General features: G+C 55.7%; 1 protein-coding gene across 1 annotated transcript in view; it reads left to right on the forward strand.

Moving 5' to 3' along the window:
• The window catches only part of UNC13A (unc-13 homolog A), a 63,333-nt gene extending 46,490 nt beyond the window's left edge, over positions 1-16,843 (forward strand). Inside the window, exons 31-44 of the mRNA XM_029217286.1 lie at positions 22-105; positions 690-767; positions 1,023-1,111; positions 1,553-1,705; positions 2,701-2,824; positions 3,796-3,801; positions 5,345-5,383; positions 6,724-6,753; positions 8,144-8,200; positions 8,582-8,662; positions 9,562-9,709; positions 13,869-13,961; positions 14,677-14,836; positions 16,543-16,843. Of these exons, the coding sequence (XP_029073119.1) occupies positions 22-105; positions 690-767; positions 1,023-1,111; positions 1,553-1,705; positions 2,701-2,824; positions 3,796-3,801; positions 5,345-5,383; positions 6,724-6,753; positions 8,144-8,200; positions 8,582-8,662; positions 9,562-9,709; positions 13,869-13,961; positions 14,677-14,836; positions 16,543-16,843 (1,443 nt within the window). The remainder of the gene's footprint in view (positions 1-21; positions 106-689; positions 768-1,022; positions 1,112-1,552; positions 1,706-2,700; positions 2,825-3,795; positions 3,802-5,344; positions 5,384-6,723; positions 6,754-8,143; positions 8,201-8,581; positions 8,663-9,561; positions 9,710-13,868; positions 13,962-14,676; positions 14,837-16,542) is intronic.
• Positions 16,844-18,070: the final 1,227 nt, after the last annotated feature.

The raw sequence follows: 18,070 nt of genomic DNA on the forward strand, positions 1-18,070 counted from the left end.
CACCCTCTGTGTCCCCCCCAGACCATCAGTAATGTGCTCCTCCAGTATGCGGACATCATCTCCAAGGACTTCGCCTCCTACTGCTCGAAGGAGAAGGAGAAAGTGGTGACCTGAAGGGATCCCTGTCCTGTTTCCTCCTAACCCCATTCCATACCCCCAGAGGTCCATCCTTCCCTGGGCTCTGATACCTGTGTCTGCATGTGTGTCCAACTGTGTGTGTCTTTGTGTCGGACTATGTGAGTCTGGGGGTATCTGGAGGCGAGGGGATGTGCCTTCATGTCATTGTCTGGTTGTTGTGAATGAAGCCTTCAGTGTGTATGCTTCGGGGTATAAGCTCAAAACTTTGAGCCTACAAAGTTTTGAGCCCATGTAGAAGAATACTGGTATGTGACAAGAACTCCCCTTCCTGCTACTCCCAGAGGTCCAGCCCCTCTCCTGGACCCACCGGGTTCAGCCCACCCCGGGGGAGTCCTCCTTCCCCCTGTTGGTCCCCAGAGACAGACACCCCCACCCAACACTCCCAGAAATCTGATCCCAAATGCTGTCTTCCATTCTCAGATGACCCTGTGGGACCCCAGCTTCCTCCAGACCCAGACCTGGAACCATCTGAGGTCCCTGGCCGCGTGGGGGAGGGGAGGCTCTGGGGCGAGGTCCTGAGCATTGACTCCCTGTTCTGTCCCCATCCCCAGCCCTGCATCCTCATGAATAACACTCAGCAGCTGCGAGTTCAGCTAGAGAAGATGTTCGAAGCCATGGGAGGAAAGGAGGTGAGGCAGCGCCCCCGTGCGGCCACCATCATCCCCGCGTGCCTGGAGGCCCCAGAGCTTGTACCTGATGAATTCCACTTCAGCTACTCCGTCAAACCCAAACAAGCGGCTTAACTGTCTGGGCCTCCGTTTCCTCTCCAGCCCCTTGGTATCCCTTTCCCTGGATTGGATCCCTTTCCCTGGGTTGGATGGGAAAATGCCCCATCCGTGTGGATGCCCTATAAACCTGACCTGATGTCCTTTCTCCCTCCTCAGCTGGATGCTGAGGCCAGTGACATCTTGAAGGAGCTACAGGTGAAACTCAACAACGTCTTAGATGAGCTCAGCCGGGTGTTTGCTACCAGGTGGGGGCATCTCCAGGGCTGGGAGCAGAAGGGAGGGGACAGCTCTCAGACCTCTGAGCCTGCGGCATCTGGAGACTCAGCAGATGTAGTGGCGAAGACCTCAGGCTAGGAGTTAGATGAAGTTGAATTCAATGCAGGCTTCACTGCTTACTAGCTGTGTGGCCTTGGGTGAGTTGCTTAACCTCTCTGAATCTTAGTTTACCCATCTGTAAAGTGGAGATGATGATAACAATAGTGCCTGAGTAGGACCGTGTGGTGAAATAAACAACACAGGTAAATATCTTAGTCTGATGTCCATTTCTGCTATTAAATCCCGCCCTGGCTGTTATATGCCATGGCTCCCCGATGCTGGTGATAAGAGATCCACAGATCAGCCTCATCCTGCCTTTCTTCCAGAGGCCAGGAGAGTCTGATCTGAGCTCCTCCTCTCTGTGTTCCCAGCTTCCAGCCACACATTGAAGACTGTGTCAAGCAAATGGGTGACATCCTTAGCCAGGTGAAAGGCACAGGCAATGTGCCAGCCAGTGCCTGCAGCAGTGTGGCCCAGGATGCCGACAATGTACTGCAACCCATCATGGACCTGCTGGACAGCAAGTGAGCCAGGCTAGGTGGATTGAGTCCACCAGGGAGGGCTCCGGGGTCGGGCCTCAGAAACCTGGGGGCTGGCCTGGAAAGGACACTCAGGGCATGTTTGCTGGGTGGTGGTTGAATGGTTTGGACGGGTGGGTGAGTGGAGGCACGAAGGGATGGAAAAATGGGTGGGTTAATGACTGGAAGGACTGGTGGGTAAGTATTTGTATGGGTGAATGGATGGTAAATGACATGAGGGATGGGTGGGCAGATGGATGTGTAGATTAAAAGGTAAATGCTTAGAAACCTAGATGGAGGGTATATGGGTAAAAGGATGGTTGGATAGATGAATGGATGGATGGAGAGTTGGGTAAATATTTGGATGGATGAATAACTATTTGGAGGATGGGTGGATGGGTGTCTGGGTGCGAGGACGGAAGAAAGGAAAGAAGGAAGGTAGGGAAAAGTGATGGAGGAAGAATTAAAGAAGGTTGCCGGAAGGATGGTTTGGTGGATGGGTGGGTCAGTTGTCAGAAGGATCGTGGTGGATTGCCCCCTCTCAATCCCATACAGTCAGTCATGAACTCTTTGTTGTTTACCCTCTCATTCCCTTCCTCTCCCTTCTGAGCGTGGCCTCAGCCCCCTCATAGTCCCTGGTCTCCAAGCTTCCTATTCCAGATCATCTCCTACTATGTTCTTTCAAACAGGAGAGTCTGGCTGTGTCTCTTCTCTCTTAAACACTCTCCCCACTGCCCTCATGCTAAGGCCCAGGCCTTCCTCCTAGACTTTGAGGCCCCTTCCAAGTCTAGCCCCTGCTCACCTGTCCAACCACCTTTCACTCTTCTCCCCATGCGTCATGCATCACAGCCCCATCAGACCACCCAGGGGTCCCTGTACAGGCTGTGCGCCCTCTTGCGTGCCCATGGAATGCCTTCCCACCTTGCCCATGTATTGAGGGGAAGGGGCTTCTCAGGTCAGGTCCATCTGGGCGCTCGCTCAGGCCTGTCCCTTGCCCCCAGCCTGACTCTCTTTGCCAAAATCTGTGAGAAGACGGTGCTGAAGCGGGTGCTGAAGGAGTTATGGAAGCTGGTCATGAACACCATGGAGAAGACCATCGTCCTGCCACCCCTCACTGACCAGACGGTGAGGCCCACAGGGGGCCAGAGGGGACACCTGGGCTTCCTCCTCTTTGGGAGCCCAGAGAGCTTGGCATCAAAGGCATTGGGGGCTTAGAGGTCATCCAGGCACAAGGGCCATCTGAGGGTATAGAAGCCACTGGAGGTCAGTGGGGCCATTCAAAAATCAGAGAGGTCACACATGAGTCAAAAGTCATCAAAGAGGTCATTAAAGGTCAAGTAAAGAGATGTCTAGGGGACACAGGGGTCACATGTGGGTCACGAGATTATTCAAAGGTCAGAGATCACCCAGAAAACAAGGATCAAGGCCGTCCGTGGGTTACAGAGGTTATAGGGGCCAGTGGGTTCATCAGGGGGCTTTGGAGGTCAATCAAGAGACAAGGAGAGGAGATACCCAGATTTCAAAGATCAGAGACCAATAGAACAGAGGGCTCCAGGAGGTCAACCGGAGGTTACAGAGAGCATCCAAGTTCGTAGAGGTCAAGCAGAGGTCAGTGGTCATCCAGGGACCAGGACCGTGCCTCTGGGACTCTTCTGGGAACAGCCCAGAGATGGTGATCTGCAGGGTTGGCGGGTGGGCGGGGGGTGGGGGGTGGGGGTGGGTCGAGGGGGGGTGGGGGCGACATCTTCAGAGGGGTTGTGGCTGGGCGTGGGTTCCAGCGGGGAGGTGTCAGTGGCCTGAGGACAGTGATGGCATGCGGTTGATGGCGCAACACATAATGGGAGGACATTCCTGGGTGGATGAGGGAGGCTTGGGGGAGGGGCGGGGGAGGGGGCCCGCCCAGAGGCAATGATGGTGGGGGAGGCTCCGGACCTCCTGCTGCCTGCCTGTCTCCTCTGGGCTGCTGGGCTGGGCTGGGGCACTGGGTCCGGGGTCCGTCCCTCGGTGCCTTCTCCGCCCCTTCCCTGGCCTCCCTGGAGACTCATGGTGACTTATTCCCCCCTCCCCCACCGCCCTACCCCCATCACGGCTGACAGATGATCGTAAGTAGAGGCCCTTCTGTCCGTCTGTCTGTCCATCCGCTCTGTGTCTGGACTCGGCCCACCGCGTGGCTGCACCCCCCCACCCAACGCCCCCTCCTCACCCACTGGCCCCCCATCCACTGTCCCACCTCCCGCCTAGATGTGCCTGTGTCTGTCTGGGGCCGAGCATGGGGAGGGGCAGGGCCGGGAGGGAGGGAGGCCACGTCCACCCCCAATTATAAGTACGAAGGAGGGGCCTCCCTCCTCCCAAAACCTCTGCCCAGCACCTTCACATCTGCCCACATCTTTTAGTTAGAATTCGCCCTTACTCCCGTGCTCAGACACCACCAGGATATCTGGGTCCCCGAAACTAGAAGGAAGTTCAAAGTCAATGGAGCTCCTCTGGCCTCTCTTTTCAGCTCTGAACTGTTAGTAGCCACCCAAAATACAGGTCCTCACCACCCCGGTCTGTATAGCTGATCAGTACAGACCCCACCACCAGCCCTGCTCACCCCACTTCCACCACACATACTACTAACACACAAGAATCCCAGACACACACCCAGGCACCCAGGTGGGGGACGATGTTGTGACTCCTTGGTGTCAGGCAGACTTGGCATCAAATCTCAGCCCAGCCATTCTCTCTGTGACCTTGGGAAGTCACTTCACCTCCCAACCTCCATTTCCTTGTCTGGAAAAAGAGGTTAATTGTAGCAGCTCTCTGAGTGTTGTGAGAACCAAATAGGATGATGCGTTAAAGTGCTCGACTCAGTGACAGACTGAGGCAGTGCTCACTAAATTAGAGCTAATGTTATTGGTGGTGGTGGTAGTATGTAGACACATAGGAGGGCAGAGATCAGTTAAAACCACTTTAGAGTCCTCTTTTGTAGGCAAGACAAGGCTGTTACAAGATTTCACCTTGTCAAAAGTTCGCTAGTGCTCATCTCACTTCTTGGGGCTGCAGTGTGGGTCTTTGGCTGTAACTACATGGTGGCAGCGTACCCAACTACAGACAATGCATTTGTGGGTAGAGAGCTAAGGGAATTCACATTGATTGAGGATTCCCTGTATTCCAGACCTCATAGCTGTTGTTTCAGCTCACCTTCATGACAACCCTTTGAGTAGGATGGATGTTATTATTCCCATTTTACAGATGAGGAAAGCTGAGGCTCAGAGAGTCACTTGCTCAAAGCCACATAGTAAATATATGCCAGAATCAGGATTCAAATTCAGGTCTGTCTGAATATGGAGACTATTTGCTTTCCTGTTGACTCAAGAACCAAGAGCCTCATGTATACAGTAAATGTAAATGGATTATATTTTGGCAGCAACTTCTCTCTCTCTCTCTCTCTCTGGCTCTTTCTCTTTCCTATCTGACTCTCTTGCCCTTTTTAAGAGTCAGTCATTAAGGCACACACACAATCCCCCCCGGCAACCCTGTTACCAGCCCTCTGTGCAGTGCAGATGCCCTTTACTTCCTGCCCCCATGAGTACGTGTTATTACTCTGGATTCCCGTCCCACACAGCTTGCTAGGTTGATCACCTTGTGACATTGTCTCTGCAGGGCAACCTCTTGAGAAAACATGGCAAGGGATTAGAAAAGGTAATGAGGGCCTCGTCTGCACTGAGGTCCCAAACTCTGGTGTCTGGGTGTGTGTGTGTGTATGTGTGTGTCCATTTGCATGGGCAGAAAGGCCAGCTGGGGGTCATGGGTAGGAGGAGGGTGTCCTAACGAAGTCCCACAAAACCAGAAGTCAGAGACAAAGTGATTCCCCAGGGACGTGGCTTAGAGTGTGTGCGCGTGTTTGTGCGCAAACAGCTCCCGCCCTCTCACGACAATACCCAAAGGGCTTATCCCAGCCCTGGGCTCAGCTGAAATTCTGTGGCTTCAAGAAGGGCCCAGGGCTTCCCTGGTGGCGCAGTGGTTGAGAGTCCGCCTGCCGATGCAGGGGACGCGGGTTCGTGCCCCGGTCCGGGAAGATCCCACATGCCTTGGAGCGGCTGGGCCCGTGAGCCATGGCCGCTGAGCCTGCGCGTCCGGAGCCTGCGCGCCGCAACAGTGAGAGGCCCGCGTGCCGCAAAAAAAAAAAAAAAAAGAAGGGCCCAGACACTGGACAACTGCCCTGGACTGAGACATGTTTTGTTTTGTTTTTTTTATTCTAATGGGTGTTCGTTATAAGGAGATAGGAGCCGGGGCAACATGTGAACAGTTGCCCTTGCTGTGCCGTCATACGGGAGCTATCATGCCTGTGTGCGCACAAGTGGGGTCTCCACTTCATGAACGTGGGTTGTAGGGCTTCCCAACTCATTCATCCAGCCCTTTGGGGAACACGTGCAATATGTCAGGCACCATATACATGTATGTACATCCCTGGGGGGTGGAGAGTGCATGGGTTTATGTGTGTAATTGTGCACATGCGTGCAAGTGTTTAGTAGTACACGTGTGTGTTTTAGCTTGTGAATTCTTCTGCACATGTGTGTGTCTTCGTGTGTTGATCTGGGGGTTTGTGTGTGCATAAACTTTCTGCACACCCGTGGATGTGCCTGGGTGTGTGTGTGTTGAGTGAACCGGTGATACCTGTTAGTACGCTTCTTTTAGAGTCAGGCCTGCTGGGGTAAGGTCTTGGGAGTTGGGGGAGGAGAGACTCTGAGCCTTCTCTTCTTTCCCCTCGCCAAGGCACCCCATCTTGGGGCAGGCTGACTGTGGGATTGGACACCTGTCCCCAGGTGATGGGCTCATTCTAGCCTCCTGACATTCCAGAGTCTGGCCCCAGGTCCCCACCAGAGGACAAGGGAAGGTGCCTAGCTGGGGAGGGGTTCCAGCGTTAGACCCAGAACCTGGGAGGGAGCTCGTGGGCTGTGCTTTGAGGGGGCAGGGAAGTCCCACTGAGTATCCTCTCAGCAGCCACCCGAACTCTGACCTTCGCCTGATTCTCTCCACAGGGCAGGGTGAAATTGCCAAGCCACTCAGATGTAAGACCAGCCTCTCCCTGTCTGTCTGGCTCCCACCCCACCCCCTACCTACCCACCACCCACCCCCTACCTTCTTCCACCTCTGTGATCCGTGCCATCCGGGGGTGTACCGTGACCCTGTCTGTTGGTCTCTTCTTCCTTTGTCTGTCTGGCTTGCTCGTGAGGGGTGGCGCGGGAAGGGTGGCAGGTGGGGAGGAGGGTGCTGCAGGGGAAACCAAGGTCCAGGCTGGGCTCCCGAGTAACTGTGCCTTGTGACAGCCTTGGGGAATCACAGACAAGGAATAAGAAGAGTAGCGACAGCCAGGATGCTAATAATAATACCAGTAGTGGCAGGGTGACCAGATCCCACTGGCCAGCTTGGAAAAGCCTCAACGTGATTCCAAACATCCCAGCTGTAAATGGCCCTCCTCCCTGTCTAGTCCTGCCTAGGACCCCCAGACCACCCCAGGACCCAGTAATTCAGGACTCATAACTTCACTGATACTCAGCTCCCCCCACAGCTGTTATCCCCTAAGCTAGTGTAGGTGCCCCTATTAGCCAGGGGAGGAAACTGAGGCCAAGAAAGGGCCAAAGACATGCCTCAGGTCACCCAACATAGTAATGGAGGAGGCAGGACATGTAGCTTCCAGGCCACGACCCCGTCTCCCCTAACACTGCCCGTGACCTCAAAACAAAGTGATAAGAATCGTGAACACTGAACAAAGACACGATGAGTCCCAGCTAAGCTGGGATATGATTTCCCCCATCAAGATGGGAAAACTGGGGGGTCAGAGAGGTTAAATGACTTGCCCAGGGCCACATAGCAGAGCTGGGATTTGAACCCATGCCCACCCAGTTCATCGGAGCCATAACCAGCATGTCATATTGCTGATGTCTGTTTTGGGGGCGGGGTACTGAGGTGTGTGTTAAGGGGGAGGATTCTTCCTTTAAAAGGTCAGATTAACAGGCCCCCCAGATTACTGGGGAAATTCTTCTACAGAGGGAATGGGCCCATGGTGGGTAGTGGTTTTCACTACACAGAGCCCATCCCATAGTTTGCTCAAGGCTCCATGACTCGGGGCTGGCAAGCCCCACCCATACCCGCAAACACCGTCACAGCCTGCTCTCTGTTTTCTTCTCTGTCCCACAAACCTGGGGTCATGGTGGAGATGGCAGGATGGGTAGCACCCCACGGGACTGAGATTTCTGGAGACAAGGTCACCATCTCCTTCTCAGCACTTCCTGGGGGGCTCCAGACCTCTGTCCCCAGGACACAACCATTGCCCTGCCCAGAGCCTTTGGACAAGAACCAAGATGGCGTCCAGGGCCGGGGTGTCAGTGGCGGCTTGGGCACTGGGCAGAAGGACCCCCCCCCCACCCTCACCGGGGTTATGTCTGTTGTTACCTACAGGGAACCCAGATGATCTTCAATGCAGCCAAGGAGCTGGGTCAGCTATCTAAACTCAAGGTGAGGCCAGGGGTGGGGGCAGGGGATTGGGGTGGGAGGCTTCTTAGGGAAGAGGTCCCAGAATAGTGGCATGCTTTGCAGGCTCAAAGGACAGACACCCTACTCAGACTGGCCTAATCACAATGTATTTGCTCAGTGTATTGAAAAGAGGTGCAAGGTTCAGCTTCAGATACAGCTTGATCAAGAATACAAACAATTTATTTGACAAATATTTATTGAGCACCTGCTGTGTGCCAGCCACATGCTAGGCACTGGGAACACAATGATGAAAAGACAGACCCACTATCCAGCTCTTCAGAGTTTAGCAAGAATGAGACCCATAGGCAGATCCCCAAGGCAGAATTTGCTCTGCCCACGTGGACACTCTCTCCATCCATCCAGGACCACATGGTACGAGAAGAAGCCAAGAGCTTGACCCCGAAGCAGTGTGCAGTTGTTGAGCTGGCCCTGGACACTATCAAGGTGAGAGGCCACACCCCTGCCCATCCCAGATGGGGCAGGCAGAGGGTGTGGCTGGTGTGGACATGGACCTAGGCTCAAACCCGCCTTAATTCATTCCATTTATAAACACTTCCTGATGACCCTTCTATGTCAGCTCCAGGCTGGCTGATGGCAGGGACTTGAGGAGCCCCAGGCTGGATGTCAGCTGGATGTAGACATCCCCAGCCCTGTGGGGTCAGGACAGGGTAGAAGAAAAGATGGGAGAGCCCAGGGAGGGGGCAGTAAGGGCTTTCTGGGTTAGAAGGCATGTGGGAGGTGGTGGGGTTTGAGGAATGCATAGAAATTCACAAGGCAAAGCAACAGCATTCTAGGCAGGGAACCAGTCCATGCAAGAACATGGAGACATGAAAGGGGCCGTGGTCTCCATGAAATAAAAAGCGTGAAAACTACTCTGAAGGAAATGTTTTGTTGAAATGGAGAATTACAGCACAACAGGGTTGGCAACACATGTAGTTGGGGTGGTTAAGGAAAACTCCTTGAAACCTTAATCAAAGAAAGACAGGGAGCCAGCCGTGGCAAAATAGGGAGTGGGAGTGGGGCTGGGAGGGCCTTCCTGCCAGTGAGCATAGTAAGTGCAAAGGCCCTGAGGCAGGTATGTTCTAGGGAAGACTTTTGGAAAGAAGGCTGGGAGGGGTGCAGGGCATAGGTGTTATTCTGAGGGTGCTGGGAGTCCACAAGCATGTTTGGGGCAGGGGTGGAGGTGAGGGAATAGCAGGACCTGGGTGTTCTGAAGATCTGCCCTGTCGTGGCGTATCACAGCAGAGGGCAGTGGAGTGGGGGAGGGGAGTTGGGGCTGCCCAGCCCGATGCGCGGGTAGGGGTTCTTGCCAGCCTTACCTCTCTCCACCCTGTTCCCCACAGCAATACTTCCATGCGGGTGGCGTGGGCCTCAAGAAAACCTTCCTGGAGAAGAGTCCAGACCTGCAATCCCTGCGCTACGCCCTGTCCCTCTACACGCAGGCCACCGACCTGCTCATCAAGACATTCGTGCAGACGCAGTCGGCCCAGGGTAAGGAGCCACTGGTTAACGCGATGACAATCCCCGCCCGCAGGGGCAGCCGAGCCCCTCTGACTCACCTCCTCTGTGATGTCATGGGTCCGGGCCGAATTAACAGCTCCGGGGCGCACCTGAGCTCCATGGTGTCACCAGGCCAATGAGCAATCTACAGCTCGAAGGGGCGGAACCTATGACGTCATTGGGCCAGGAGGGGATGACCTCTCCTGGGAAAATTCATGACGTCATGGGGTCAGGATGTGATTGAAAGCTGTGGGGAGGGATCTCTGACGGCCAGGACTAGGGAGTGATTGACAGCTCTTAAGGGCGGGACCTCGACGCCCTGGTTCCAGGGAGTGGTTGACATCTCTGGGGGAGGGACCTGTGACGGCAGTTGACTAAGGAGTGATTGACAGCTCTGGCAGGGGCGGGACCTATGACGTCATGCGGCCAAGGAATGATTGGCATCTCCCGGGGAGGGACCTCTGGGGGAATGGTTGAAAGTACCCCAGGGAGGGACCTCTGTACTGTCAGGGGTTAAGGAATGACAGCCCCAGAGATGGGAGGGACCCCGACCTGGAGGGGGCGGACGGAGAGGGAGTTCTCATTTCTCAAGTTCTCTCTTTCTCTCTCTCTTCTCTTGCCTCTGTCTCCTGTCCCTCTCTGAGTTCGCACACAGCAGCTGGGGCTGGGGAGGGGGGCAGAACTCCAGGGTCCTAGTTCCCCTCCCTGGGGACCACCCTTTTCAAAACTGGCCCTAAGAGTGCAGACAAGGGAGAGAAGTTTGGCCGCTGACCCAGGTTTAGCTCCGGCAGTGGAAGAGGAGGCCGGGGTGAGGGGAGCTAAACCCCGTGGCCACAAGCGGCCCCCTTCCCCCCCGAGTCAGCCCAGAGCCTAGGGCCCTCGGCTTCGTGCCCAGCCCACGCTGCTGCTTTTAGTGTCCCTGGTGTGCCCCCGGAGCAGGAGGCTGTCTGTCTGCCCGTCTGCAGCTGACGTTTCTCTCTCTCTTGTTTCTCCTCCCTCTCACTCGCCGCCCCCTCTCCGCGCCTACCCTGCTCCCCGTCACGCACACTCGCCCTCCATCCTCGCCTCTCGCTCGCTCGTCTCTCCCCCCACCACTGCTCCCTTCCCTCCTTTCTCCACCTCCCCACCGTGATTAGTCCATGGTGGAAAAGGGACTAGGTTTACCCTTAGTGAAGACATTTATCCTGAGAAGGGTACGTGCTTCCGCCGCCCACCCGCGCCCGGTGCCCGGTGCCTGCGCCCCTCCCGGCCCGGCTAGTAAAAGGCCCGTCCTTCCGTCTCCCAGGCCTGCGGGGCCCCGCCCAGACCCGACTGGCTGCGAGGGGGCCGAGGCGGACAAGGGGGAAGGACGGCTTGCTGGTTCCACGTGGGGAAGGAGAAGCGATTCGAGTCGCAATTCGTTTCTCCCTAGGTGCTTCTCTTAAACCAGATCCCGGGTCTCCCCAGACAGGCGCCTGCCCGGTTAAGAGCGGGCTCAGCTTACAGCTCTGCCACTCCGTGGCTGGGCGCCTCTGGCAACAGGCTGCCTCCCTGAGCCTCAGGTTTCTCATCTGTAAAATGGGAGCAGTCAAGGAACCTACTTCATAGGATTATTTTTAGGATTAGGTGAATTAAATTTAGCCCTGAGACTTTCCTGACAGGAAAGTTCCTGACGTGTACTAGCTGGCAACAATTGGTAATTGTTTTATTATTATTGTTTATATGATTATTATGATAATTATTATTGATGTCACTTTTCTAAGCATAGAAGACCAACATTTTTTAGGCTCTAACTCTGGGTCAGCCCTTGTGCCAAGCATTTCTCAGGGACTCTCGAAAACATTCCTCCTGGTCGCTCCACAGGGCGTCCATCATTCCATAGATGAGGAAGCTGAGTCTCAGAGGAGATTAAACCCTTTGCCCAAGGAACCTTCCCCTGTAGGGGGTGTCCGGGACTTGGGGAGTGGGGATGGGGTTGGGGAAAGCACAGAGAAGCCCGCGAAAGACCCTTCCCCTTGGAGCCAGCAAACCACGGGATGGGGGTGCCCAGCACTGCCCCCCTCCCCCTTCTTACTAGCTTTGGCCATGATCTGACCCCTCACCCCACCCACCACTGTCCGACTCCCCCCTGGCACCCCTCAGTCTGGCCCGGATTGAGCTTGCTGTGAAGCATCAGCCTGGGGGTGGTGGGTGAGGCTGAGCATGTGACTGGTTGGGGGAAGGGGGGTGGGAGCCTGAGATGACAAGGAAGGCAGCCTGGGGTGGGCAGCGAAGATGAGGGGGTGCAGGGTCTTCAGGCCCCTCTGCCCCCTGAGCCTCGGTCACTTTCTGCCCAGAGACAGGTAACCCGGTCAACCTTGGACTGACCCGTTCTCCTTCCCCACACCCACCCCTGCCTTTCCCCCTGTTCCTCCCCCCATGCATGGGGTGCTCCAGGTGTGGGGAGCTTCCTGAGGGGCAGGGGAGGGGACTGGTGGGGGTGCTGACGGTCACAGGTTCCCAGGCCCCACAGGATGCCCTTCCCAAGAGTCACAGAGGGAGGAATGGGGACAGAAGCTTTTAAACTGCTCCTTCAATGATCCCCATCAGAACTAATCAATCAGGATGCTTGTGGTGGCCAGAAACTGAAGCGTACCTTACCCTGACTCAGGCAGACTAGAGAATTTGTGAGCCTGTAACTGAAAGATTAGGAATTGATTCAGCATCAGTAATAGCTGGATCTAGAGCCTCCAACAATGCCATCGGTCACTGGTCTCTGTTGAGACCTCTGTGAGGTGGACTCTCCCCTCATTGGGTAGAGTCAGCCTTGCCAGCCTAACCAGAGAGAGACTCTTTCCTAAGAGTTACAGCAAAAGCCTCAGGGCCAATTTCTATTGGCCCAGCTTGGGTCACATGACCATCCCTGAGCTAATCACTGCAGCCATGGCTGGAGAATGCTCTGATTGGGCACCCGTGGTTCGTTTAGCCTTACCTGAAGTGTGAGATGGAGCCACAAGGTCTGAGGTGAGGTAGGGACATTTCTCAGTGGAAACTTGAGATGGTCTATTGGAAAAGGAATGGCAGGGAAAATGAAAGATTTCTCTACAAGCTGTCACTTCAGGAGAGCTGAGGATTCTGGGTCATGTTATCACAGTGTGTTGGAGGAGTAGTGAGGAAGCCTGTGAGGCTGGAGCCAACGTGGCAAGGGTAAGAGTGGAGGGAGGTGAGGCAGGAGAGGTAATAGTGACACATATCAGGAGTGACACTGCAGGCCACAAAAGGACTTTGATTATTTCAGAGTGAGATGGGAGCCATGGGAGGATTTTGAGCAGAGAAGGGACATGATCTGAGTTAGGATTTCTCTGGCTGGTGTATTGAAAGAAGCTGAGAGGAAGGTGCAGGGAGACAGGGAGGAGGCCGCTGCAATATTCCAGGTTGGCCTAGTTGGCCCAGGGACAACTCCTATTGGCCTATCTTGGGTCACATGACCATTCCTGAGCCAGTCACTGCAGCCATGCCAAGGGAATGCTCTGACTGGGCAGCCATGGTTCATTTAGCCATACCTGAAGTGTGAGATGGAGCCAGAAGGTTGATGGGGGCTGGACCAGGATGGAGGCCAAGGAGGTGGGCCAAATTCTGGATGTATTTTAAAGGTAGAGCTGACAGGATTTTCCACCGTACCAGTACTTAGGGAGGAAGTGAAAACAAAAAAGGGGTTGAGGACTAAGGCACCGGGTGCCCCAACAGCTTGAAGATCAACAGAGGAGGAGGAAATGGCAAAAGAGGGTGAGAAGGAGTGACTAACCTGTAGGATGAGAACAGATTGGAGAGTGTGGCCTTGTTGCAGCCAAGAGGAGAAACTGAGGCACAGGAAGCCAGGGTATCAGATGCTGCCAAGATGGTGTGAAAGATGAAGGCTGAGTTTAATGACAGGGAATGAGGAAAAGGACATTAGGCTCAGAGAAGTTAAGAGATCGGCCTGAGATCACACAGTGAGGCAGTGAAAGGCTAGAACCCAGGATTCTTGGCCTCCCTAAGAACACCCATCTTCCCAGCCCACCCTCAGTGCCACCCTGTCACGGCTGATGACCTGGTGCCGCCTGCACATGGTGGGTGGGAGGCAGTCCAGGTCCTTTCTGGTGGGTGGGAAAGAATGAAGCTTATGCCAAGCATCCTCCCCTGCCCCACCCAGGCTCGGGTGTGGAAGACCCTGTGGGTGAAGTCTCCGTCCATGTAGAGCTCTTCACTCATCCAGGAACTGGGGAACACAAGGTCACAGTGAAAGGTGAGTAACCTGAGGTGGGAGGGAGAGTGCCTCAGCCAGGATGCACTAGGTTCTAAGACAGAAAACCAAACTCAAACTGGCGTAAGGAAGAAATATTTTTTCGTTAAAAAAAATCTTTTTATAAAACTGAAAATTCCCGAAGTCACCACCTTCAGGCACAGCTGGATGAAGAGGTACAAAGAGTGTTACAGACCTCATTCCACTTTATCTCTCAGCTCTGCTTTCCTTTTTTTGGCTTTTATTTTCTAATTAGAACACAGATTGGGCTGTCTTAGCCAAGGCCTAAAATAACAGTGGCTTCAACAAGATAGATGGAATAAAGCTTTCTCTGAGGTAACTCCGAGGACAGTCAGCCCAGAATTGATGGAGAGGCTTCACAGTGTTGGGGATCCAGGCCCCTGACATCTTTTGTTGTACTTTTATCCCTAATATGCTTTCTTCCTCTGTAGGGTCCCAAAGAACTCAGCCCCCATCAGCATCCCACCTTGTAGCTAGGAGAAGGCGAAAGTTTAGGGCATTCTCCCTGCCTTTTAAGCCACAACCTGAAAGCTGTATGCATCACTTCCTCTTACATCTCATTGGCTGGAAGTTAGTCATATGGCCACACTTGGCTAAAGAAGCATTCTGGGAAATGTAGTCTTTCAGACAGGCTTTGAAAACCACAACTGTGTACTGGGGGACCCTAACCAATCTTACCTTCTAATTCCCCCAACAGTGGTGGCTGCCAATGACCTCAAGTGGCAGACTTCTGGCATTTTCCGGCCATTCATCGAGGTCAACATCATCGGGCCCCAGCTCAGTGACAAGAAACGCAAGTTTGCGACCAAATCCAAGAACAACAGCTGGGCCCCAAAGTACAATGAGAGCTTCCAGTTGTAAGTCTGGGATGCTTAGGGGAGAATGGCAAGGGGACATCTGCTATATGAACCTCAGGGCCCACTAGGCAGGAGGGATGTCTGGTGGGCCAGTGGTACCTAGGGACAGGAACAGGAGAGGTCACATCCTAGGTGGGTATGCTGGGAAGGGAGGCACCTTAGTGCAGGAGTGACGTCAGTCAGGGAACACCAGGATGGAGGTGACCACCTTGGGGGGCAGACAGGTCCCAGAGGACAGTGAGTGTGATATAACCACATGATGAGGGCTCATGAAGGGGAAGAGTCTGGCCAGAAGGAGCGTGTTGGGCAGGGGCATTTCCAGGGCTGGAGATTCTGGTCTGTTTAAGAGGCGTGGTTGGTCATGATGGGGCAAGAGGCTTGTGGGTGAGGGGCTGAGGGGCATAGGCATGGACCTCCTCGAGTCAGCAATGAACTTTGTCAGGGCTATTGGGGCAGGTCATCTGGAGGAGTCTGCTCTGGGGGACAAGAGTGGAGTGTGGCTTGGTCCAGGTCATGGGGATATGTGTCATATGGGTAGGACTGTGGTCACATCTAGGTGGGGCTTCCTAGGTCAGGGGCATCAGGGTCTAGAGGAGCAGGTGATTTATGGGGAACATAAACAAGTCTGATCAAGGTGTACAGAGGGGTTATCTGGGGTGGGGGTGAGGGTCGGTGGATCTTTGGATCAGGTGTGAACCTCACTGGGGCAGGGTAACATTGGGGGTGTTCTTGGGGGACAGAGTACAGTGGGGTAAAGGGACATCAGAGCTGGGGGGAAGTGGAGGCCCCTGAGGGACAGGAACCTGGCCAGTCCTGTGAGGGGAGAGCTCTTGGTCAGAGGACTTTGGAGAGCTAGGTCACCTGAAGCAATCCCTGGGGGCAAGAGCACCGCCTAGGAGGGGGCAGATGTCTCCTGGGGTGGCCCAAACTAGTTGAGGGCTAGGAATGTAGCCTGGGAAGGAGATGCAAGGGATCGGTGTGCATGTAGCCTGAAAGAAATGAGCTCTTGACTAGCCAGCATCAGGCCGCACTGGCGACTTCTTAGCCTTTCGTAGCCTGGGGGAGGGGGAGGAGTGCTGGAGTGGGTAGTCACTCATGGTGAGACATCTTGGCAGGTTACATGGAGAGGCATCTTGGGCATACGAAGAGTAGGCTAGGGAGCAGGGGGGAGGGGCCACGTCAAGGGGAGAACTTGAGTTCAGATGGGAGCCTGGTAAAGGGGCTTCTTGGTGTCATATCTGGGGTAGGGTGGTGGAGGCAGCAGCTCAGCTGGCTGAGAGTGTGGGTGCTGGTATCACGGGGTGGGAGCATGGCCTAGCCAGAAGACTCTGGGGGAAGGGTCTCTTGGGGGTGGGGATATGGCTTGGCTGGGGGCTGGGAGTAGTCTGATGGAGGCGTCCTTGGGTGAGGAAAAGGAAGAAGGGAAGGAGCGACTTGGCAGGGACAATGCTGGGGATGGACGTTGTCAGCTGATGTGGGCGTGTCCCAGCGCGGGGCTATGGGGCCGGACATCTGGGTCAGGGGTGGGGCCCGGCCTAAGTGGAAGGTTATGGAAATAGGAGGCCACTCAGTATGGGAGTGGCCCAGCTCAGAATGCGCGGGTGTGGGCGTGAGCCGGGGCGGGGGGGGGGGGGGGGCGGGGGTCACCGGTAGGGGCGTGGCTGGTCAGTGGGCGAGACGTGTCCTCACGCCTAGCCTTCCCGCAGCACGCTGAGCGCCGAAGCGGGCCCGGAGTGCTATGAGCTGCAGGTGTGCGTCAAGGACTACTGCTTCGCGCGCGAGGACCGCACAGTGGGGCTGGCCGTGCTGCAGCTGCGCGAGCTGGTCCAGCGCGGGAGCGCCGCCTGCTGGCTGCCGCTTGGCCGCCGCATCCACATGGACGACACGGGCCTCACGGTGCTGCGCATCCTGTCGCAACGCAGCAGCGATGAGGTGGCCAAGGAGTTCGTCAAGCTTAAGTCGGACACGCGCTCCGCCGAGGAGGGCGGGGCCGCGCCTGCTCCATAGTGTGGGGCACGCAGGCGGGCACCACTGCGCCTGCGCAGAGCTCGCGGGGTGGGGCGGCGCCCGCGAGCTGGGACCTCCCAGAGGGCGAGTTTCCGCGCTCTGTGCTGAGGTTGGGCTGCACCTGCGCCCTGGATTTAGTTCCCCCTCTGGGGAAAGGCGAATGGCAACGCCCCGCCCCCTCAGGAGGCCACGCGGTGGGGCGCGAGGAAGGAAGAAGGCACATCCCCCTACTTGAGGCCACTCCCCCAGCGTCTAGGGGGACTTTCGAGCTGGGATGGGAAGAAAACCCGCCCCCTAGTAAGGAGGCCAGGTCCCAGGACTGTGGTACCGGGAGGCTCTGTCTCCTGCCCCCTGGGGAAGCCATAAGATGGGTCCCCAACCCCTGGGGCCCAAGATCAATTTGCCAAGTATGGAACTCTCAGCTCCCTCGAGGGGCGGGCTCTGGGCAAGGGGCAGGGCTTCCTGGAGCGCCCCCTAGGGTGGTCTGGGGCCTGGAGGGACTAGGGTGGTGATTGGAGGGCCCCCCGGGTGTACCAGAGTCCCTTTTGATGTTTGTGCAAAAAATAAACAGGGAAGGGGGGAGGATGGAATTTCAAAAGCACATGCGCCCTTGGGCGCCCAAACCCTGGGGACCAAGGGGTCGGCTTTGGGGCTCCCGCGCCGTCCCCACTTCGCTATGGGGGTTTGCCTCCCGTTTCCCCCCCACATACCCAATCCTCATATCGTAGAGTTCAACCCACCCATTTGACAACGAAACTGAGGCCCGGAGAGCTGCCTGAGACAATGCCGAGGGTCCCAGTGCCACACCCTCTCCCCATTCCCTTTGGCCTGTGTGCCCCATTGAAGGGTGGGCTGAGATCGGATGACCCGATACAGCTCCCCATTGCTGCTAATCCCCCTTAGGGGACCTCCCCCAACCCTTAAAGGGATGGGGGTCCTGGGCCAAGACCCCCAGTGCCCCCTCCCACCTCTGGTTGCCAAGCAAAACCCCTGCCCTCAGCCCTTTCCAGTGGGACCCCATGGGGAGATACCCTGAGAACTCTTGACCTCCCGCCAAAAAAGAGTGAAGGTTTGGGATTCCCTGGACCCAGTCCCCTAAGCCAACCCCTTCTTCCTTCCCCAGAATGCTCCAGTCAGGAAAGAACAGAAAGAGACCAGAAACTCGAGGGGTGTGCGTGTGTGTGTGTGTGTGTGTGTGTGTGTGTGTGTGTGTGTGTGTGTGTGTGT

This window comes from Monodon monoceros, unplaced genomic scaffold, assembly GCF_005190385.1.
Source record: "Monodon monoceros isolate NGI ecotype Baffin Bay Population unplaced genomic scaffold, NGI_Narwhal_1 Super_Scaffold_12, whole genome shotgun sequence".
Classification (NCBI taxonomy): Eukaryota; Metazoa; Chordata; class Mammalia; order Artiodactyla; family Monodontidae; genus Monodon; species Monodon monoceros.